The sequence below is a fragment of the Ammodytes marinus genome, assembly GCF_949987685.1.
Source record: "Ammodytes marinus genome assembly, chromosome: 10".
Taxonomy (NCBI): domain Eukaryota; kingdom Metazoa; phylum Chordata; class Actinopteri; order Uranoscopiformes; family Ammodytidae; genus Ammodytes; species Ammodytes marinus.
The window spans coordinates 1,627,225-1,651,052 of NC_137214.1; the positions used below are offsets into that span (position 1 = coordinate 1,627,225).

At 44.0% G+C, this 23,828-nt stretch overlaps 1 protein-coding gene across 1 annotated transcript in view; it reads left to right on the plus strand.

Moving 5' to 3' along the window:
* The window catches only part of enpp6 (ectonucleotide pyrophosphatase/phosphodiesterase 6), a 61,624-nt gene that overhangs the window by 33,416 nt on the left and 4,380 nt on the right, over nucleotides 1–23,828 (plus strand). The window contains exon 6 of the mRNA XM_080035126.1: nucleotides 9,208–9,345. Coding sequence (XP_079891252.1) covers nucleotides 9,208–9,345 — 138 coding nt within the window. The remainder of the gene's footprint in view (nucleotides 1–9,207; nucleotides 9,346–23,828) is intronic.

The following is a 23,828-nucleotide window of genomic DNA, read 5'->3' on the forward strand; positions in this document are numbered from 1 at the left end:
CAAAAAAGGGGATTGATGTGACATTGGGGGGAGAGAGATACACCCATCTAGCTGACGTGAACCTCTGAATTGAAGTGAGGGCCAGCGGCTAGCTGTCACTCAAGAGGCAGCGCACCTAATTATTCATACATTTTAACCTCCAATACAATAAAAACTTGCCTGGTATGACCTAAACATTCAGACTAGAAAGTTTTTTTTGTACCAGGCCTTAAATAGGTGTAATAATGCTGGGAAAACATGGGAGTCAATGAGAAATTTCTCTGTTTTTAAACATGCTCCTATTGGCCACTCAGTGAACTGCATTATTTGTCACTTCTGCATTTGATGCTGGTAGAATTCGATGTGGTTGGGGCTTGATTCCAACCCATTTTCTGTCATGTGTCTCTGGTAAATCATTTTTAATTATGAAGTCCCACTGTTATGATATTAAAATTAAATGTCCATGCTTGTAACAGTGTAAGCTCCTGCAAGAGTAAAAGGATTCCACAGTGCAGACTTTGGGTTGGCTTTTGTCATGGCTCATAAGCCAGTGAAGGGTCATGTCCTTTATCCTGCTCTAAATACTGAATGGTGGCAGGAGAACATCTTGTTCCAGCACCTTCTCTCTGGAAGTACTGGCTACTAGTTGCAACAAAGCGGCTGTTTACTTAATCTGAAACACAAAAGTAAGTTTAACATAAATAGATACTACTGGCCAGCAAAAAATATGATACAAATAAATACACACTGTACAAGTTTTTGAAAAAGACATATTTCTTTTATTTGTTTTTGTACTCAAGCATATCAATTTGAATAAACATCAGTTTTCAGTGTTCAGTATATAGCCTATTGTTATTTGCACTGAATTGCAAATTATGATATTTTAGAAGAAATACACTGAATTATAATGGTGTAGACATCATTGTAATTCAGTGTATTTCTTCTCTAATATCATAATTACAATGGGTGTGATAAGAGCATTAAAATGAGAAAAAATAATGGGACAAAAAAAAATCAAGGGACATTCAGGCTAGAATAAATAAAAATGCGATTAATCGCGATTAAATATTTTAATCGTTTTCAGCACTAATAAATACACAACTAAATGAAATATGAAAATAAGTAAATAAAAACTTGTATAATAATATAACTAAATGTTTAAATATGTATTCATACGTTTAGTTATTTATAATTGTAGTTATCTATTTATACTTTTATTTGTACTTTTATAAATGTATTTATACTTCATACTTTTATTTGTCCTCGGCATAACTTGCTGCAGAGAACAAAATATATCTGAACAAAAAAAGCTTCTGATTGGTGAATGAACGTGTTACAGACCCAGCAGGCTCAACCAGTCGATCCAGCTCTCTTGTATCGAGCTGTGAGTTGGGTTTGCACTGTGAAGCTACAATCTAGCAGATGGACATGATGTTATGGCGGGATTGGTTGGGTGCAAGCGCAGATACAGAACTGGTGTTGAAATGGTTAATTTTTACATGAACTGGGGTCTGATCAGGCGTGGGCTGGCAGGCATGGGGCTCCAGGTGGGCAAAGGAGAGAATCCACGAGGAGAACAGGCAAGGGCAGGCAGGCAGGGGAGTCCAGGAGTGAAAGCTGGCAGGTGAGAACTATGGCAGAAAGAACTGGAGTTAAGCAATGACAAAATGCAGACGGAACTGCAAACAGGTAAGTGGCTGGAGAGTGACTGACTGGGTGAACAGAGTCTACAATCTAGCGGCGTCTGGAAGGTTGAGCCGGGTATTTGTAGAGCAGCAGATTGGTTGATCGATGGCAGCTGTGGATGTTGTTGCTTGACTGCTTGCGTCCCTCCAGAGGGAGTTGTGGGCGTATTCCATCCATGCAAGGTGAGTGCTCTAGGATGAGGGATTCCTTGCAGTGACATAGCGCAGTGCCGCTTCCAGATCTTGGTTGGCCCGCTCCCTCTGCCCGTTAGTTTGGGGGTGGTAGCCTGAGGAGAGACTGAGAGACGCCCCTGATTCAAGGCAGAAGGCTCTCCATACCTGGGACACAAACTGTGGACCCTGATCCGAGACCACATCAGCCGGGTTCCCTTGGAGGCGGACCACATGCTGTACCAGGAGGTTGGCAGTTTCGGATGCTGTGGGAAGCTTGGGCAGTGGCACAAAATGAACAGCCTTGGAAAATCTATCAACAATGGTGAGAATGGCAGAATTACCCTGCGACAGCGGGAGACCAGTAACAAAGTCGGGGCCGACGTGACTCCATGGGCGGCCAGGAACAGGAAGAGGACGGAGCAAACCAGAGGGGGGTTGATGAGAGGACTTACTGCGGGCGCAGACAGTACACGCAATTACGAAGGCGCGACTGTCAGCCTCTATGGTCGGCCACCAGAAGTGTCGCTTGGCCAGGGACAGACTGCACTTTACACCCGGGTGGCAAACAAAGCGGGAATTATGCACCCACTGGAGGACCTTGGAATGGACAGAACTTGGCACATACAGGCGGCCCGTTGCCTGGATCAGGTTGTTCCTTCAGCGCATCTCTGATCTGTGCGTTAATTTGCCACCTGACTGCCCCCACCACGCAGCCAGAGGGGACGATGGTGTCTGGAATAGTGGAGTCCTGGTGGGAGGAAAACTGCCGTGACAAGGCGTCAGACTTAACGTTCCTGGGAACCAGGGAGATATGTGAGAAGGAAGTTGAATTGGCCAAAGAATAATGCCCAGCGGGCTTGTCGGGAGTTGAGGCGCTTGGCAGACTGAATATAGGCCAGGTTCTTGTGATTGGTCCATACTATAAAAGGAATTTCCGGCCCCTCCAACCAGTGCCTCCACTCTTCAAGCACCAGCTTGACGGCTAGCAATTCCCTGTTGCCGACGTCATAGTTGTGCTCTGCCGGTGAGAGACGTCTGGAGAAGAAGGAGCATGGATGAAGCTTCTGGTCCTTACTGGAGCGTTGTGAGAGGACCGCCCCAACCCCGGAGTCTGAAGCATCTTCCTCGACCACAAACTGCAAAGCAGGATTGGGATGAGTGAGAACGGGGGCTGAAGAGAACCACCTCTTCAGCTCTGTGAATGCTGCTTCAGCCTCGGGAGTCCACGAGAAGGGGACAGCCGGAGAGGTAAGGCTAGTGAGGGGGGCTGCAACTCAGCTATAATCCCTGACAAACCTTCGATAGAAACTAGCAAAGGCCAAAAAGCGCTGGAGCTGCTTTCGGGTCGAAGGTTGAGGCCACTGTGCCACGGCCTGTACCTGCTCGGGATCAATCCTCACCTGCCCTCGCTCAATGACGTAACCCAGGAAATCCACGGAGTCCACATGAAACTTGCACTTCTACGCTTTAACAAAGAGTTTGTTCTCCAGGAGTATTTGTAGCACCTGCTTCACATGCTGGACATGTTCCTCCTGAGAGCGAGAGAAGATGAGTATGTCGTCCAAGTAAACAAAAACAGTGTGGTTCAAGAGGTCACGGAGGACATCATTAACCAGAGCCTGGAAGAAAGCGGGGGCATTAGTGAGCTCCAACAGCATCACAAGATACTCAAAATGGCAGAGGGGAGTTTGAACGCCATTTTCCACTCATCACCCTTACGAATGCGGACTAGATGATATGCATTGCGGAGATCAAGCTTAATGAAAACCGTGGCACCATGGAGGGGTTCAAAAGCAGAGTTAATTAAGGGAAGGGGATATTTGTTCTTGATGACGATGTTATTAAGCCCCCTAAAGTCTATGCAGGGATGCAGGAAGCGATCCTCTTTGGCCACAAAGAAATATCCAGCACTGAAAGGGTATGACGAAGGTCATATAATACCTGCTGCAAGGGAGTCTCTGATGTACATCTCCATAGTCTTATGTTCAGGCCGGAACAGGTTATACAGACTACTGGATGGCAGAGGTCACCAGGGAGAAAGTAAATGGCATAGTCTTAAGGGCGGTGGGGGGGCAGGGAGAAGGCATGTTGCTTACTAAAGACCTCCCCTTGACTGTGATGAACTGCAGGGACTTCAGACAGGTCAGGGGGCTCAGGTTTCAACAGGGGAGTGCGCTCTCTGCTGGAGAAAGGGCAGAGTGCAGGCAGGACGAGTGGCAATAATGACTCCAACTCTGAACACGACTAGTAGCCCAGTCGATGTGGGGATCGTGGAGTTTTAATCAAGGCTGGCCCAGAACTAAGGGAGTGTGAGGGGAAGAAATAATGTGAAACTGGATAACCTTGTGGTGATTACCTGAAAGGAAGAGGGGAAGAGGCTCAGTGAGATGTGTCACACGTGCTAGCAGCTTCCCATTAAGTCCCTGGGCATTGAGGGGAGAAGAGAGGGGTCGAGTGGATATGCCTGCTTTGGCAACGAAGTCTGCATCCAGGAAGCTCTCGTCCGCCCCAGAATCCTGCAGAGCAAAAAGAGAATGGGGTTGTTGGTTACACAACAGCGTAGCCTCAAGCTGCATACGAGTGGAAGTGGTGTTGCTCACCAGTACTCCCACCCCAGGTGAGGATCCCGTTTGGCCGATGGGGACATGAGGTCAGGAAATGGTCGGCTTGAGCGCAATAAATGCAGATCCCCTAATTTATCCTCCGGAGGCGCTCAGCATTAGAGAGCTTCGCTCTGCCCAGCTGCATGGGCTCCTCTGACAACGGCGAGGGGAAGACAGGGGATTCAGGTAGCACACTGGGGAGCTGACATGGGGCATAGCAAGCAGGAGCTGGAAAGGGATGGACGGAGGGCGGACCTGGCAGATGCCTGGCTTTCTCCCTGCGGCGCTCTCTCAGGCGATTGTCTAGCCTAATAGCTAGGGCCACCAGCCAGGTTTAAGGCTAAAATTATGTTTAATGATGAGTTCATTGTCAATCCTAAAATGTTGAAAAACATGTATCTGAAAATTATGCTGCTGGTGATGATGGTGGTGGTGGTGATAATGAGGTTGTCGATTGATGTAAATTCTAATGACAGCGTTTCCAACGTGGGTCTAAACAAAAGTACCACAAGTAGACTAAGTACTACTTCCTCTGCACAAATTAAAGCAGCAGTCGAAAGAGCTGCAGTGTTGGCCCGTTTAGCAACTTTGAAAGAAAGGCATGCATTGGAGGAACAGAAGCTTCAAATAAAGAGGAAAAAGGAAAAACTGGAGTGGAAACTGAGTTAGTCGCATCTACTGCTAAGCTAGAAGTGTTCCAGGCAGCTGATGAACTCTCATACAGCATTAAATGGTATGGGCTCTTATTTTGAAAGGGACAAAATAAACTAGAATCATTCAACACTCTTAACCCTATGGCAGAAGAATAAGAGCCTATAACATGGCAAAATGACAGCAAAAGGACGGGTCTTTGTCACAGAGCAAATATCCCACGATGGATGTTAAACCAAAGCAAAAGGAATACCAGGTTTCAAAGAAAATGGAGGCTTACGCACAGGATCAACAGGATGAGGAAGCATCACAAGGTTTTCAACCTGATGCAACAATAACTTTCACTAAACAAAGTAAAAGGCAAAACATCAAGCATCAACAACATGACCAAATAATACTATTATATTAGTCTCGAACAATTCACAAAGGAACTGGTTCGTAGCTGCCAGCACATGGCTCTGGAACGTGGCTACACCATGGCAAAGGGTCTTTTTCAGGAACATTTTGGAAACAAGTAAAAAATTGCATCTGTATACATGGAAAAAGCCGTATCATGGCCAACAATTAAGTCAGAAAGTGTCAAAGCCCTCCAAGCTTATGCATTATTCCTGCATGGATGTTGTAATGTGATGCAAGAACTTCAGTACATGCAAGAGTTACATATGCCAACTAACATGAAAATGGTTATTTCCAAGTTGCCTTATAAGCTCAAGGAACAATGGAGAACAAAAGCTCATGGCATCTGGAAAGCCTCCAGCGACAGAACTCATTTCACAGACATTGTTGTATTTCTCGAGAGGCATGTGAGAATCCTGTCGGACTCAATATTTGGGAATATTGAAGGTGTACAACAAAGAACAGTTGACTTCACCCATTCTGATAGGTTCAAGCTAAAGCCAGCAAACATAATTAAAGGAAGCAGCTATGCCACTACCATGACTAAATTAAGTTCTGATGAAGACAATTATATGACAAATTGCCCCAAGAAACCTAGTTTGTTTTACCATTGCTGTTCACATGCTCATCCTTTAGATAAATGCCAACAATTTAGAGGTAATAAACACAGAGACAAGATCCAATTTCTACAGGACAAAGATATCTGTTTTGGATGCTTAGGCATGGGACACATAAGCAGGAACTATAGTTAGCGCTTGACCTGTGAAGTTTGTGATTGGCAACATCCCAATGTGCTCTTAATCACAAAGGCAAATTTGGAGTTACAACAATTTCTGAGCCGCCTGGAGTTATAACACCAACTCTCTCCGAGACATGTGGCCGTACAGGGGCCGGAAAGGATCGCTGCATTCTTTCCATTGTTCCAGCGCAGGTCAAGTCCACTAACGGAAAGGAGTTCATACAGACGTATGCATTTTTGGACCCTGAAAGTTCGGCTACGTTCTGTTCTGAAGATCTGTTGAAAAGGTTGAACACCACAGGAAAGAGAACTAGTTTTCTTTTGAAAACAATGGGACAGGATAAGGTTGTACCTGCATACTCCTTACACGGGTTGGAGGTGTCTGGTTTGGAGGAAAACAACTTCCATCTTCTCCCTTAATTTCTCGCTCAGACGAAAAAAAATCACTACTGACAACATCGCTACTGCTGCAGACCTGAAAAGGTGGCCTCATTTGTTGAAAGTTCATATTCCCAACATACAGGCCAATGTCGACATCTTGATAGGAACTAACACTCCCAAAGTATTGGAAACATGGGAAATTGTTAATAGTTGTGGAGGAGGCCCATACTCATTGTGAAGCGCTCTGTGAGCCTGGTCTGTGAAGGGCGCTCTATAAATAAAGCTTACTTACTTACTACTGTATATTTTCAGACTGCAAACGAGCACATTTCTCCTCAAGGGCAGTGATCCGGTCGCTGTGGTCAGACAGGGCTGTCTCCATGGAGGTTATCTTCAGGTTGAGCGAGTCGGTGGTCGACTTGACGGCATATAAGGCAGCGGAAATGAGCCTCAAGGCTTCACTCACTACCATTTTCATGGTTGTAGTAAGGGTTGTTGTTAGGTCGGATAGCAGCACAGCGCGGAGCTTGTCGAGATCAGGCGGCAGGGAGTCGACTCCACCATGACAGTGCGACATCGTGGCTGCCTCTTTTTACAGCGAATTCTGCCCTTTCTCTTTCTGCCTGCTGCGACCCGTCAACGCCAATGGTCGCAATAACCAAGCAAAAAAACTTATTTTAAGTGATGTGTGGTGCTAAAATATGTATGTAAAGTGAATGCTTGGGAGCCCCCGTCCTGCACGTCCTTCTCCTTCACATGCTAACCCGGAAGTCCTCAGAAAACCAAAGTTTTGAACACTTGAAGGAGCAGCTGAAGCTGCACATGTCTGAGTGTTGGAGCAAGCTGGATTTGGCCTAGAGGGAGGCACAGGCACACAAGGAGGAGCTTTCACAGGTCAAAGAGCAACCAGGTGAGGTCGCAATACAGGCACGGCAAGAACAGAATGGCTCAGCTGAGACTCAACTTAGTCCGGTGCAGAAAGAGTTGAGTCAGATGACTGAGAAACGTCACAGGGACGTGGCTGAGGGGCTGCAGGCCCAGAAGAATGTGACAGAACTTGAGGCTCAGCTGGATCTACTGAAGGATTCTGCAGTCACCATAAATTGACATGGAATACGTTGCTCAGCTTAAGGAGCACCTGGACAACAGCTTGGGACAGGCAGCCAACAATCTTCAGCAGCTTTTCAAAGCTACTCAGGAGCAACTGACCAAAGAGAGGAACACAGCGAGAACACAACAGGAATACCTGGATAATGCTATCTTGGGAGAATATCTGGAGCTGAAGGAACATCTGTCTGATAGAAAGTTCACAACAGACACTGCAAGAAAGAAAATATACCTCATAAATTAAGCATTCAAATTAAAAAAATTTAAAATAACTCTCGTTACTATTTTGCTTAATTTACCAGGGTAGTCTAAAAATGAACAGGGTTCCAGGTTCCATTCATTCACACACAGTCATACCAGTGGTGATAAACTAACATAGTAGCTAGCCACAGCTGCCCTGGGGCAGACTGACAGAAGTGTGGCTGCCATTCAGCGCCTACGGCCCCTCCGACCACCACCTCAAACATACAGCAGTCATACACCTTCACACGAGGCATGGTGGGTAGGGCTGAGTATTGTCAAGAATCTCACGATTCGATTTCGATTCATTAAGTCAGGATTTGAATCGATTCGATATTGATTGAAATGCTTCGATATCGATTCAGTATCAAGTAGAAATACACAAGAAAGAATAAAATAATTAAAATTTAATTTAAATAATTATCTATTTAATTTTATGCCTTGTGAACAAACAGCCATGGTATAACTCTCTCCTCTTGGAAATTGTAACATAACATCAGCACAATTGACAGTGCTGTATTAAATGTAATGTATTTAAATCATGTATAGTATTTATTTCTTTCTCACATGACATCTTTGAACAATAATAACACATAAGAACCAGGTGCCTTCATTTCTGGTAACAAATAAAACATTAGCACAATACCAGTATAAGGTGTACAAAAGTGAAAAAAAGTGCTGTATTGGAATTCAGCTCTCATACAAAAACGTAAACAGACACAAAGCCAGTGCAGGTCATATGGGTTTGCTGCTCTCTGCTCTTTTGTCGCCACTTTTAACAACTCGCACTTGTGTGGTGTGCATGCGCAGTGCCGCAGGAAATACTAATATTAAATACTAGTTGAAAAAAATAAAATGTTTTATTTTTTTTTATTTTAATGAATCGATTATTAACTTTTATGAATCGATTCGGAATCGTTCGAGAGAGAATCGCAATGCACCGGAGAATCGATATTTTTACCCACCCCTAATGGTGGGTGAGGTGTCTTGCCCAAGGACATAACAACCATGACACAACTGGCAGGGCGGGGATCGAACCGCCGACCCGCTCTACCACGTGAGCCACAGCAGCATTTTGGAAGGCACCTACAAATAAAATGTTTATTTATTATTATTATCAATATTAAGTCTATCTGTAGCTGTGTGACCAATATACAGGATTCAAGTGATGTACAGCTATTTTTTATTGAAAGTTGCTTTATTGGTAAGGGTTGTATTAAAACATTTTTTGGTGTTTCTTTCTGTTTGCCAGGTGTATGCTGCATTGTCCCAGGTCCCTAACATGCAGGTCTATACCAGACAGGAGATCCCTGAACGATTCCATTTCAAAGGTGGGAGGTTTGTTTCTCCACTGACGCTGGTTGCAGAGCCAGGCTGGTTTCTTGCTGAGGTAACATAATATTTCACTAGTATCAAAGCATTCACTAGGACCAAATATACCCATTGTGTTATTTCAACTGCTGATCTTCTTACTCAGAGCAACTGAATGAGAATAATGGGTGGACAGGGACTAAGGGTGCTGGCTTTGTCAACAATTTCATTCATTCATGTATCTCAGTTGACATCATCATTTGATTGTGGAAGTTGGAAACAGTTGAGTGATCGGGAATATTCATGTTTCCATTCTGATCTTCATTTGCCAACAATAGCCGTGTTTCCACCGCAGTAACTAGTTCCTGGAACTAGGAACGTCTGCGTGTTTCCACCGCAGGAACTAGGGTCTAAACTGTAGTTCCTGGAACCTTTCTTACCCTAGAAAAAGATCCTGCTCTGAGGGTAGGACTATGCAAAGGTTCAGGAACCTTTGGGGCGGGGCTGCAGTGCTGAAGGTGTCTGATTGGTGGAGTTGCCTGCTCACAGTTTTTCATCCGCGATGTTCAAATCTCCGCTTAGCGAGCGTCTCATTTCCTGGTTTGAGTTGAAACCATTTGCGATTGTTTGCGATGTAATTAAAAGCGAACAGCAACAGCACACCATGAGCGTCCTCCGTACTATAGTCCGGGCCACACATCATGCCTCTGCTGCGCTGTGTCTGCCTCTTTTCTTTCCTCGGCGAACGTGTTAAGATTATAGCAGCCGTTTACAGTCTATGGAGCAGCCGCACAGCGCGCTCGGCACACTGCAACACTTCAGCTGAATAGTCTCGCCTAGGGTTGCAAAATTTTGAGAATTTTCAAAGTTGGAAACTTTCCATGGGAATTAACGGGAATAAACAGGAATTTACTCAATTTAAAGCCAACCAAATGCACTAAATCCTTCTAACTATGTTATTTCAGTCCTGGCAAATGTTCTAGACAGTAAAAAGCAGTTTTTCAACTATGTTTTATAATATTTATGAACATTTAACTTCAAATCAGATTTTTTTTTTAAAGCTTACTGTATTGAGACACCCAACTTGATATCATATATTGCTTTTTACTAGACCAGGTTTACAGAGGCTTAAACTGTGATTTTAAATATAGTTGGGGAAAATATATTTTAGCATAATCTTGACTAAAACAACCAGATTTCATGCAAGTACACTTGGCAAGTTGCACATAGCACACATCCTACTGCAGGGGTACTGAGGCCACGCCCCCTACATGCACTGTGCATTCCTCCATCACATGGGGGGCAATTTACTTAAAGCTGGAGTGGAGGATTTGGGGAGAAAATGGCAGTTGGGATAGAGATTCGAATCCAAATACCTCAAACGCTCCACTTGTTCTCTTCGGTCCCTCCCCTATGGTCTCTCCCTGACACGCTCTACACCAACAAAGTCGTGCCAAAGTGAATGGTTAGTCCCAACAGCCAATAAGAACAGAGAATCGGAGCCTCGCTCTGATTAGTCAAAGTGTTCAGCTCATGTTAACTTCGACCAATTAGAAATCATATACCCCAGCTTTAATTTATTGAATGGGTGGGGTCAGACATTAATATTTTACTCAACATTCATCTTTTTGTTGTTCAGTGAAATTATTGATTGTTCATAAAATAATCAAAACTTGATAAAGTTCTACTTACAAATAAATATATAACTAATAATTCAAATGTAATGTTTTTTTATTGTATAAATTTGCATGGATGTCTGCCTATGACATAACATAATGTTCATATGTTTAGATTAATGTTTGGATATGAAAAAAAAATCATTTAAATGACCGCCATTTAGTTAAAGATGCTGTAAGCGGAATGGTTCTTTTAGCTAACTTCCTGTCAGTTACTGCAGTTAGCAGTCCCCTCGCTCGTCCCTACGTCACCACATTAATGCACTGCGGTCTCCAAGCAGCAAGTTATCTAGCATCATCTAGTGTGATAAAACATGATAAAAACCATCAAAACAGACATTGGGAAGGATTTTTACCTGCTCCGCCATTGTAGGCGCATAAACATTCACCCATGTGTCGCTCTGGCGTGCACCGGCAGTGAGACCATTAGTGAGACGGGTGCGGACGGGTGTCGGTTTGTAGCGTTCTTTCATGTGATTGGTTAAAATTTCGGGATACTACATAAAGTTTAATTGCTTATTACATGCAGAGCAGCTGACTAAGAGATTGGCTTTATGAAATGCGCACATCATGTAAGTGATTACTGTATGAATAAAGAGCGATTTAACACTTATGTTAATATAAATAAACCGCTTACTTCACCTTTAATCAGGCCCCCAGGACGCTGCCTTCTCTGAGCAGCCAGCATGGACAGGTGGCCACGCCTGGTATTACACGCATTAGACCGTCTGGGACGGGTCCGTAAAACAAAATGGAGATCTATGGAGCCCAGCCCCATTCATTCCCAATACAATTTCGTCAAACAAGAATGTATCTCCGCTAAATTTGTCTGGATATCAATCAAAGGCTCATACTTTTCTTTAGACCATGTACTAATAGGATGGAAGTTTTCGCTTTTCAGAACGTCACCGAAAGCGTTTTAAAGCCGTTTTATTTTCAGTTTTAGCCGTTAGGCGTGTAGCCGCTAAAAGGAGTCGTAGTGAAACAACCGTTGCTTCGGCCGGCCCGGCCTCCGATGGCGGGAGGAATCTTTGTTTATCACTATATTACTTTACGACGACGGGGTGTAATTTGAATATTACAGATAGAGAATCATCGGGGATTAGTAACTTATACTTCCATGGTCGATAAACAATGCAACTGTGCTCGTCCCGCTTAGCTTAATGCACGGACATATTATAACGTTACACTGCTGGAGAATGAGTAACGTCACTGCGTGTCATGCTTTAGGGGTGTGTCGGCACCAAAGTCACTTCCTGAATGGTCGCCCTGCGCCAATGAGCAGCTTTCATAGGAATGAATGGCTTCACGTTTCCAACGGTTTTCAGTCCGCTGTCCATTTCTTTATAGGTCCATGCCTTTAATTCCTATAATTCCCAATTTCGAATATTCCCAAAATTCCTGAGCGAAAGTTCCCGTGGAAAATTTCCACCCCTTTGCAACCTTAGTCTCACCTTTTTATTTTATTCATGTAAGAGAAATAATCTGTCCGCTGCCCGTGTTACAGTTTTTTTCGATCGCTAATCCACAGTGGGCACAACTGGAGCTCAATGTGCAAAACTAACTATAGTCTGCACTACCAACAGTCACTGAAGCTGAACAGTTCACTTCACCTGCAAAACAGGCTCAGAGCAGCAAACACTATGAACCAGCCTCATTGAGATAACACATACTGTCACTCAGAACCTGCTCAGAGTACAAACACTAGCATCAAACCCCAATACACCAATTACAAACGTTTAATCTTTACAGTTTGAATAATTTGAGTTACTTCACACAAATAACGTTATATTTTCTTTGAGGAAAGAGTGAAATTATTTCACATGAAATGGTTTATTTCATAACATACCAGTTATGTTTAGGTCAACAAAAATAAATGAAAATCAGAAGTTTGCTTCAATAGATACATCTTTTTATTTTATATTGGTAACATTTCCAAATGTAATATTTATCTGTGTAAATCTATCCATCTATCTATAAAGCAAGAAACGTCTGTCTGTCTGTGTGTGTGTCGGTGTCTGTTCCTGTGGCTCGCATATCTCTCGGACTGTTAGTCAGTTCGGCCTGAGCTTCCGGATATTGCTTGCGCACGGCACAAAGGTGTGCATCCTTGATTGATTGTGAGGTTTTTTGGACCAAATATGAATATGTAGAAGCTATCATATTTATATCATACACTGGCGGCGAATACATGCGAGCACTGAAGGCCACAGTAACCGACGGGCATGAAGTAGTCTCCAGCTAAACCCCGCCTCCCTCTGATTTGATTGGCCGCTGCGACCAAAGCATGAATTTATGAACGGGACACACACAGCAGACCGACACAGCCTGGTGTTTCTTCCTCATTCAATGGACCCAAACAAAACGTTCTTAAACCTTTCCACAGACATCACCAACTCCTCAAATCTGTCCGCTTTAGTGTTAAAGGTCACATATTATGCTAAATGCACTTTTTAAATGCGTTCTAACATATCCATGGGTCCAAGGTGTGCCTAGAGACTGCCAAAATATAAAAAAAATAACAATCTCTCCTTTTCTCACTCTCCCCCTTTCTAAAACCCCCACTCCCCCCCCCCCCCCCCCCCCCCAATATACTTCAGTCAGAATTCTCGCCGTCTAACGTCATAGACGGCACAGCCACATCCCCATATTTTCTTTATGTCCATGCTTCCCCCCCACATTAGTAACCAGAAACTTCCACCGTGCAGTGTTCTATGATAACTCCCCTCCCCCCATTTCTTATTGGTCCACGACCCCGAGATCCTTTGGAAAATTTTCCGAGCGACAGCCATGTTGTTTTCCCCGCTATGTGACAAGATGCCCATAGTGCAGCAAACCATGCAGAGTGTTGCATAAACCAACACAGAAGCATTCTGCTCATAATCCACTAATTTATCTTAATCACAGCAGTCTTAATAATGCCGCGTTTATACCGAGACAAAGCTTAGGGAACTACTTGTGTAGTAATTCCATCGGTGAAACTAAAAGGAATCTCCTCAATGGTTGTTTGCCTGTTATTTACCTATTGTAGCATGTAGCTTCGGGAGTAGCACCCAACGTTTGCTTCTATTACACTAACTTAGCTTTCCCACTGCAGTTTAATAATTCCTCGTTTTTAACACCACAAAGGGTGGGAAGTTATTCCTGTAGAAACCAAATGTGAGGCTACTGTTTTCACTGGTTTTAAATCGTCTGAGTGTTACTTTTAGCCGTTAGCGCACATGTAGCTTTGGATGTAGCACCCAACGTTTGCTTCTATTACACTAACTTAGCTTTCCCATTGGAGTTTAATAATGCCTCGTTTTTAACACCACAAAGGGTGGGACGTTATTCCTGTAGAAACCAAATGTGAGGCTACTGTTTTCACTGGTTTTAATCATGTCAGGTCATGTCAAACTGTTATGTCAAAGTATGGCTTCGCTCCGGGTAAACACTGTGTTCGCAGTCACGCAGTGTCTCTATAGTGGTATCACGAGAGCACGGCAGAGACGGTGGGAGGGCCCGGCAGAGACGGTGGGAGGGGCCAGCCAGATCGCAGGCTGCAGACACCAATATAGGTCATCCGGAGACCAGAGGAACATCAGGGTATAGAGGCTTGCTACAATAAATTATCTGAACGGGTTTTTCAGCAAACATTTAAAAAAATAAGTATTAGGAACTACTTAGACCAGGGGTTCTCAAACTTTTGATAGCTGAGGGCCAATTTAGGAACCCAACATTGGACAGAGGGCCGTCGAAGGAAAAATAAAATAAAAAATTAAATCACTTCAATGGCCAGGTTGCGTCTTTACAGTTTACGTGTATTGGTCTGCATCCAGTAATGTGTGATTAACACATTTTAATTAATTAATGAAGGGCTAGGTTTCATTTCAACATTGGGGGGTCTGGCGGTAGTCCCCCAGAAAAATTTGAGGTTCAAACACTTCATTTTGTGTCTTCTGTATTTATTTATGGTGGACATGTTAAGGAAAAGACAACTAGCTCCCATTGACGCAAATATAATGGAATATAAATCAGTAAGGCACTGAGGCATTCTGTATTGCATTCAAATATTTATTATACTTTATTGTTCAAAACTTTCTGCACATTGAAAACTTTTTGGAGTGTTTTTTTGTAGGACTCACTACTCATGATGCAGCAGCAGTGTTAACTATTATGACACTATACATTGGAAATAAATAGGGTGGGCTATCAGCAGTCAACTAGGCAGATACACTCAACAAAAATATAAACGTAACACTTTTGTTTTTGCTCCCATTTTTCATGAGATGGACTTAAAGATCTAAAATTTATTCCAGATACACAATATTACCATTTCTCTCAAACATTGTTCACAAATCTGTCTAAATGTGTGATAGTGAGCACTTCTGCTTTGCTGAGATAATCCATCTCACCTCACAGGTGTGCCACATCAAGATGCTGATCTGACATCATGATTAGTGCACAGGTGTGCCTTAGACTGTCCACAATAAAAGGCCACTCTGAAATGTGCATTTTTTTGCTTTATTGGGGGTCTGGGGACTCAGAACCAGTCAGTATCTGGTGTGACCACCATTTGCCTCATGCAGTGCAACACATCTTCTTCGCATAGAGTTTATCAGATTGTCAATTGTGGCCTGTGGAATGTTGGTCCACTCCTCTTCAGTGGCTGTGCGAAGTTGCTGGATATTAGTGGGAAGTGGTGCATGCTGTCGTATACGCCGGTCAAGCACATCCCAAACATGCTCAATGGGTGACATGTCCGGTGAGTATCCCAAACATGCTCAATGGGTGACATGTCCGGTGAGTATGCTGGCCATGCAAGAACTGGGACATTTTCAGCTTCCAAGAATTGTGTACAGATCCTTGCAACATGGGGCCGTGCATTATCTTGCTAAAACCTGAGGTGATGTTCATGGATGTATGGCACAACAATGGGCCTCAGGATCTCATCACGGTATCTCTGTGCATTCAAAATGCCATCAATAAAATGCACCTGTGTCCATAACAGATGCCTGCCCATACCATAACCCCACCACCACCATGGGCCACTCGATCCACAACATTGACATCAGCAAAGCGCTCACCCACACGACGCCACACACACTGTCTGCCATCTGCCCTGAACCTGCTGGATGTGGAGGTCCTGGGCTGGTGTGGTTACACGTGGTCTGCGGTTGTGAGGCCGGTTGGATGTACTGCCATATTCTCTGAAACGCCTTTGGAGATGGCTTATGGTGGAGAAATGAACATTCAATGCACGAGCAACAGATCTGGTTGACATTCCTGCTGTCAGCATGCCAATTGCACGCTCCCTCAATGGTTGTGGCATCTGTGGCATTTTGCTGTGAGACAAAACTGCACATTTCAGGGTGGCCTTTTATTGTGGACAGTCTAAGGCACACCTGTGCACTAATCATGATGTCAGATCAGCATCTTGATGTGGCACACCTGTGAGGTGGGATGGATTATCTCAGGAAAGCAGAAGTGCTCAATATCACACATTTAGACAGATTTGTGAACAATGTTTGAGAGAAATGGTAATATTGTAGCCTGGAAATCCAGACCCTGATATCTTGAACGATAGAGGGTCTGGCGACGATCAATAGTAATTTCCAACTCAAGGGGCGGCTCCTACTCGTGCATTTCAAATGCCACTGCACGCAGTTGGATAGCACTACAACCAATCAGAGCGATGCACAAGGCGACGTAAGCCCCTTTCGTTTAGCGAACAGCTGTTAAACTGTTAAATTAAACGTTTGCCGTTGTCGGTCGGCAAAATAGAACATTCCACTTACTTGCTAATGAAAGATTTGAGTGCCGTCTTCCAAATCGTTAAGGGTCGAGGCCAAAGCAGTCTCAAACTCACACAACATATCCGCAGCTATCTCTGATGTTTACTATCACGGCTTCGACGTCGCATGCACGTCACTGTCGTCATCCGGTTACGTCCTCCCCAGAGTACCATATAAGGGGCTCTGGCGCGCCCGCCAGATTTCTGGCTTTCTTGATAAAGCTTCAACGGAGCGTGTCCAGACCAACACGCGCAGCAAATTTTATTTGCCAGCGCCTAGTGGCAGGTCTGGGAATGCCAGGCTAGTAATATTGTGTATCTGGAAGGAATTTTAGATCTTTAAATCCATCTCATGAAAAATGGGAGTAAAAACAAAAGTGTTGCGTTTATATTTTTGTTGAGTGTAGTTCCATGGCTATCAGCAGCTAGCTAACGTTAGCTTGTTAGCTAAACTTTAGGCAAAAGAGTTAGAAACCAGATAATGTTAGCATCCATCCTTAGACACTTGACCTAATCTAATTCACCTTGAAGGTGAGAAAGTGCATCGTATTGGGCTTAACAAGCTCACTATCTAACAACTTACATTGGGACCACTACACTGCCTGCTGCACTGCGGGAGGCTGACCAGCCGTCTGCAACGAGAGGCAGAGGCAAGCCGAACGTCTGCAAGTTTAAGATAGTACGGTCCACTGTAGGGGTGTTATTATTAATAATTGGGGAATGAATATAAACAATTAGGAGGGATATTTAAGTGTTTCGACCCCTGTACTGTTTTACTGTTATGGGGAACGCATCCCCTCCGTCCGTTTCAATTAAAAAAAATAAAAAATTATAATGTTTTTTTTTTTATTATTTTTTTTATAATCCATAATTCAATGCGGGCCGCCAGAGATGTTTCTGCGGGCCGCACTTTGAGAACCACTAACTTAGACCATATAAAATTGACAGCAAAGTGCATAATATGTGAGCTTTAAAGAGGACCTATGATGCTTTTTGACTTTTATGACCTATAAACGTTATGATGATTCATAGTCATGCTTAACCATACTAAATTATCAAATAATGACTTACATGCATTTCGACGTATTCCCTGCTGACCGTCTGGGGTGTCTGTGCCGAGCACTAAACACTATTCTAGCCAGTCGAGAAGTCACGTGTTCAAAGCGGTCTACCCTTTGTAACTTCGTGACGTTGCATGTAACTTCGTGAAGTCACCACGCGGATGTTTCCATGTATGGTAATGCTGTCACTTCCCTGTTCGCGTCTGCCTCGCGCCCTTATAGGTCCATGCTCGCGCTTCCCGCCACTGAAAGTGTTCCGGAAGGAAGGTAACCAATCACAACGGAGTGGGGTTTGCAGGAGGGGGGGGAGGGGAGCGGAGATGGCCGAAGCACAGGCGGAGGGAGCGGAGATTGCCGAAGCACACACACTCAAGTGTTGACAGGACGTGCTGGATCGCCAAAATAAGAGAAAGAGCTTCCCGAAAATCTACATAGTTTTTTGTGATGTGATTCGTGTCAGGTTGCTCTATAGCAGTGTAAAACAAGAAATTAAGACCAGAAAAGTAGTATAATAGTTAAGGTTAAGGTTAAGGTATCTTTATTTGTCAGTTGTACACGAGGCACATTGAAATTCGTCTTTTCGCATATCCCCTCTCAAGTTACCACACTTCGGAGGGGGTCAGAGCGTAGGGTCAGCCGCAGTACAGCGCCCCTGGAGCAGTTTTGGGGTTAAGTGTCTTGCTCAAGGACACAATGGTAGAGATGGTGGGCACCGTAGACGCAATACCAGCCTCTGCTAGTTTTACAACTAACACCCTCCTGTCCGGTGCCGGGGATCGAACCAGCGACCTCATAGTTACTGGTCGGCCATCCTAATAGGTCCTCTTTAAAGATCGCACGTTACGCTATTTTCCCTGTTATAGAGTTAATCTATAGTTAAACACTTCCGCGACAGTTACGCTAATTTCAGTTAGCGTGTCAATAGCGGTTTCCATTTAAACTAGCACGGTCTCGGATAGCTCTGCTACCGGTGAATGTAAACATGATCGCTTACACAGAATGTTTTAAATTAGTTAGAAACTAACACCTAAACGAGCTAAAGACTATGTAAGATGCAAAAATGCCCTTCATTTGTTTGAAAAGATAAATGCTGCTGCCTTCAAGCTGTAATTACCAATAAAAAACATTTTCACCTGCTTTGCCCAAAAAGAATAGAGGATTATATGGCGCAACAAATATTAAAGAAATAACTTGGGTCACATTGACGAGCGATGTGACAGCCATTTCAATGACTGTGTGACACTGCCTATGTGTAGGCTACATCTGTTTGTGTGTCCCACTTTGATAGAAGGGTTACATTTAAGCATGCATAAGCTAGGCTACTACTTCCTACGGGCACTGCATTAGTATTCTATGATTGTAATAAAAAAATAAATTCCTGTAATGTTGTCATTTACTGTAAGGATGCAACTTGTTTGCTGGAAAATTCGTATTACAGATTCAACTTTAGATCTTTGCAGATTGGGTTGCACCCTCAACCCTGCCTCTCTCAATGAGAGACCATGATTCACAACAGGGTCTATCAGTGTTGCCCTTACTGTATTTGCAGTTATCAGAAATTACAGCTCTGTCTACTAGGTCTTCCTCCAATCATTCACACTCTCACTGCCACTCTTCTCCATCCAACAACATGTCTTCATTGGTCCATATTAGGGCTGGGCGATATGACGATATCATATCGTGGACGATATGAAAGTGTCTACCGGGAGAGATTTGGCCATACCGTTTATACCGCGGAGAAAAAAAGTTAATGTGGCGGGAGCATAGATAGAGGCAGAGCGGGAGGCAGCTGTCCCTCCGAGTCCCTACAGTTACACTGCAGTTACACCGCCGCGCCACACGGGGGCTCTGCAGCAGAGTTCTGGGCTGTAATACAGCTTCTCTACCCTCAACAGAAGAAGCCTCATCTGTTGCTCTAGCTGTCTAGCTCCGGTGCACCATCACTACAGTTAACAAACCAACTCTGTGTCACGGTGGCAGAGCAGCTGGTATTAAAGGTCAAAAATGTCATCGGGGAAAGGAAACTTGCTGCTGTGTGCGGTGCTTCAGCGTGCTGTTGCCGTGACGCAGAGTTGGCTTGTTTTTAAGCCGCAAACTACATGGGTTAGCTCTTGTGAGCTAGCTGGCTAATAATGACATCTTTAGCCTACTCGGGGCTTCACCCCCGTGCTGTTATTGTTGGAGACAGCCAGCAAGGCTGGTTTTATGTAACTTTAAAACATGTCAAACTTGAAAATATTTTTTGTGTTGAATCTGGAGTTAGAGTATGACCAGACATTTGCTCATTAGTTAATTTTGACAGCTTTTTTAAATGAGCAAATACTGCAGGAAAATTCAAGTTTTTCATTATTTTGATATAGGCTACTATCAATTGGAAAATGTAGGCTATTTGGTTGATGCTGTCATCCAATTGTTGAGCTTTCCCTTTATACTGTATATATGTTCACTAACACATCTAAAACAGGACACCTTCTTAGTGTTTTAGTTGAAAATGCAATCCGCAGTGTTTGAAATGCACTAGGCTGAAATCCATTCTGTTTTGAATGTGTGGTTTACAGTTGTGACAGCAGTGTGTTAGCATTTGAACAAAGTGCTGGAAATCCACAGTGTTGTGCAGGCTGTGGTTACACCATGAGATAAGTGTGTAGAGTTTTGAAAATTATGTTTAAGCAATGAAAAATTAGCTGGAGTTTGGTCCACATGAACTGCTGTTGTGCCCACTGTGGTTTAGCGATCATAAAAAACTGTAACAGACCAGAGCAGCCACACAGCGCACCTCGCCAGCGCCATTATTCATCTTACAAGTCTCCTCTTAATCCTTTTTTTCACCAGACGATCGCGTCTCTCTGCTAAAATAGATAGAGAAGTTCAGGGCTGTACAGTGCGACAGTTTTGATCGCATTTGCTACTGAAATTGATCACGTGCGATGATGAATACAAATCCATTCGCACTCGTGCGACAGGCTGCTAATGAGGAGAGGCTGTCTTTCAAACACAGAGGAGCGCTGCACAACACTGCTTGGTGCTCCACATTAACACTCCAAATGGGGGTAAATGTAGACTTAGGCAAGTAAGTTATTGAGTCCACCCTCCACTTTGGCTGGTGAAAGATGTGTGCTCGTGCAGCGATTCTAGGTATAAAAACTTCACCAACGGTAATTACCGGAAGGAGACGGCACATTACCGCAGTTAAGTTAGCGCGTGTACAAACAGAACATTTCCTGTGCGCCTTCACATTAAAAGCCTGTTACTAGCCAAACGTGAGTTGAATTTTATTTTGAAGCCGGTAAGAACAGGAAGTTAGCGTTTTTTTCTAGCTTGAAAGGCAACTCCTTCAGCTGCAGCGAACAGTCAACAGTAGCCTAGTCTATTTAAACAAAGTTTTAAATAAGCCACTGAAAAGCTACTCCCAACACATTCACAACAACCTATTTAATTTATCCTAAATTGTACCAATATGTATACTTATTTATTTAATAGGCTATGTTTAATGTTTTATAGTTTGGTTTTAAGGACATTATAATAATAATAATTCTGAATCAGCAAAAAATTGCAATTGGCAGGTTAGATTCTTTTGTCTAAATTGCAATCAGTGCACCCCTATTAATTTTTCCATAATTATTACTGCACACACTAGGATATACTATTAATTGAGAATCTCAAATGAGACCAAGATAACATGATTAAAGGTAATTAGAGCGAAATGCAAGGGTTAAGGTTATGCAAGTTTTCGATCATACTTTGTGTGCTACCAAATTTATTTTTGTGCTACTGAATTTTTTTGCTTGCTAGCACCAGTGCTACCACCTAAAAAAATAAGCGTACAGCCCTGAGAAGTAATTCTGATTCACTGATTCTATCGAAACTCAGCCTTTATTTAATGTAGCCTGTTATACAATGACGTGCAGTGCAGATACTGTTACTCGTTTTCCATACGTCATCGGCCTGATATGCATAACCTCCCCGGGACCTCAGACCCTGGTGGAAACACACAGCCACACGGCCCAGGAACTAAAGGTTCATGGTCGAGGAGTTCCTGGAACTCTAAATTCCTGCTAGTTTTGGTGGAAACGCGGCTAATGTACAAACCTTATGTTGATTTTCAACTGGGTGATCTTAACATTCACATGGACAATATCAATCTGCCTCTCGCCAAATACTTTACTTCCTGTTTAGAGAGTGTTTCGATGATAACAACATACCACTTTCCCCACACACTCCAAACGACACATTCTGGACTCAATATGCTGCTCTGGTGTCACCCCCCTTGATCTCACAGCTGATGAACTCCCCATAACTGACCATTTTCTCCTCTTTTACATTTAAACTCGCTCTCTCCATCTAAAAAAAAACCTTGCCCTATTTCATTTCGTAATATAAAGAATATCGACCCTGCCACTCTCACTTCAAGAATCCACTCCTCCTGCCTCCCTAACATTCACAATCTATCCACTCCTGATTATCCGGTCTCTCATTACAACACTGGACTCAATAATATCCTTAATTCCCTTGCCCCATTAAAAACCAGATCTGTTTCCTTTTCCGTCTCCCCCCCTTGGTTCACTCCCGATTTCCGTTTAACGAAAGCCAAAGCTCAGCAGCTTGAACGTCTTCATAGGAAAACTGGTCTCAGTATTCACAAAGAGATGTACAAGAACCACATCTTTCATTATAAGGACTCCATTGCCAGCACTAAAACCCACTACTACTCATATGATCACTGCCAACAAATGAAACTCTAAGTCACTGTTTTCCCTACTTAACAAAATTACCCAACCCCAGGATTATCTCCCCCTCACTTGTACACAACCTCCTTCTGCAACTCCATGATATCCTTTTTAATCGATAAAATCAAAAACATTCACCAGCACCTTGGATCAACCCCTCATCTCAATATCTCAGCCGACTTTCACCCTTCCACACACTCATTCTCCTCCTTCCAGCTCCCTGCTATCTCAAAAATCACTGAACTCATTCGGAAATCCAAGCCATCCACCTGTCAACTTGACCCCCTACCCACACATCTGGTTAAGGCCTCCCTCCCCTCCCTAGTTCCTCTCATTCCTGCAATCATCCACTCCTCTCTTACTACTGTCCCTTCATCCTTCAAAACTGCTGCCATCACCCCAATTCTGAAAAAACCTGGTGCAGACCCCTCCAACTTCAACAACTTCTGTCCTATATCCAATCTGCCCTTCAGCAGCATCTGCAACTCCCCAACCCGATCTCACGCCGAGGCGTGAGATACACACGCATGGACCGGCGTCTAACTCACACGCCTTGCCTGACCAGGGCGTGTGAGTTACACGCGCACCTCCCGTAGTCAAGATGGCGGCCGCGACAGCGTAGTCAAAATGGCGGCCGCGGTTTTCCGTCAATGTTTTATCTATATTATAACCTCTCCCTGTCCCCTTGCCCTAACCCTAACCACCGAGGGGGCTGCAGCTAGATAGTATTGAAATGCTGGGAGAACATGTCGGGCTATTCCTGGGAGAACATGACGGCCCCTGTTGGTGCTATTCCTCCGTTCATTTAGACTATTCCTCCATTCATTTAGACGGCGGGAGGTGCGCGTGTAACTCACACGCCCTGGTCAGGCAAGGCGTGTGAGTTAGACGCCGGTCCATGCGTGTCTATTAGACGCCTCGGCGTGATACCAGGTTGAACTCCCTCCTCTTCGGTCTCTCCCCAAAAAACCCTCCATAAACTCCAACTTCTTCAACACTCAGCAGCAAGGATCATCCCCAGAACACCCTCCTTTCACCACATCACCCCTGTCCTTCACCAGCTTCATTGGCTCTCGGTTAATTTCTGTATTCAATTTAAAATCCTCCTTTACACCTTCAAAACCATCCATAACCTTGCACCCACATACCTAACAGACCTCATTCAAATTGCCACTCCCTCCCGTGCACTCCGCTCCTCCTCCTCTGTTCACCTCACTGTCCCCTCTGCCCGTCTCACCACGATGGGGAGCAGAGCCTTCAGCCACTCTGCTCCCCTGCTCTAGAATGCACTACCTCCTGAGATCCGCAACACTGACTCCATATCC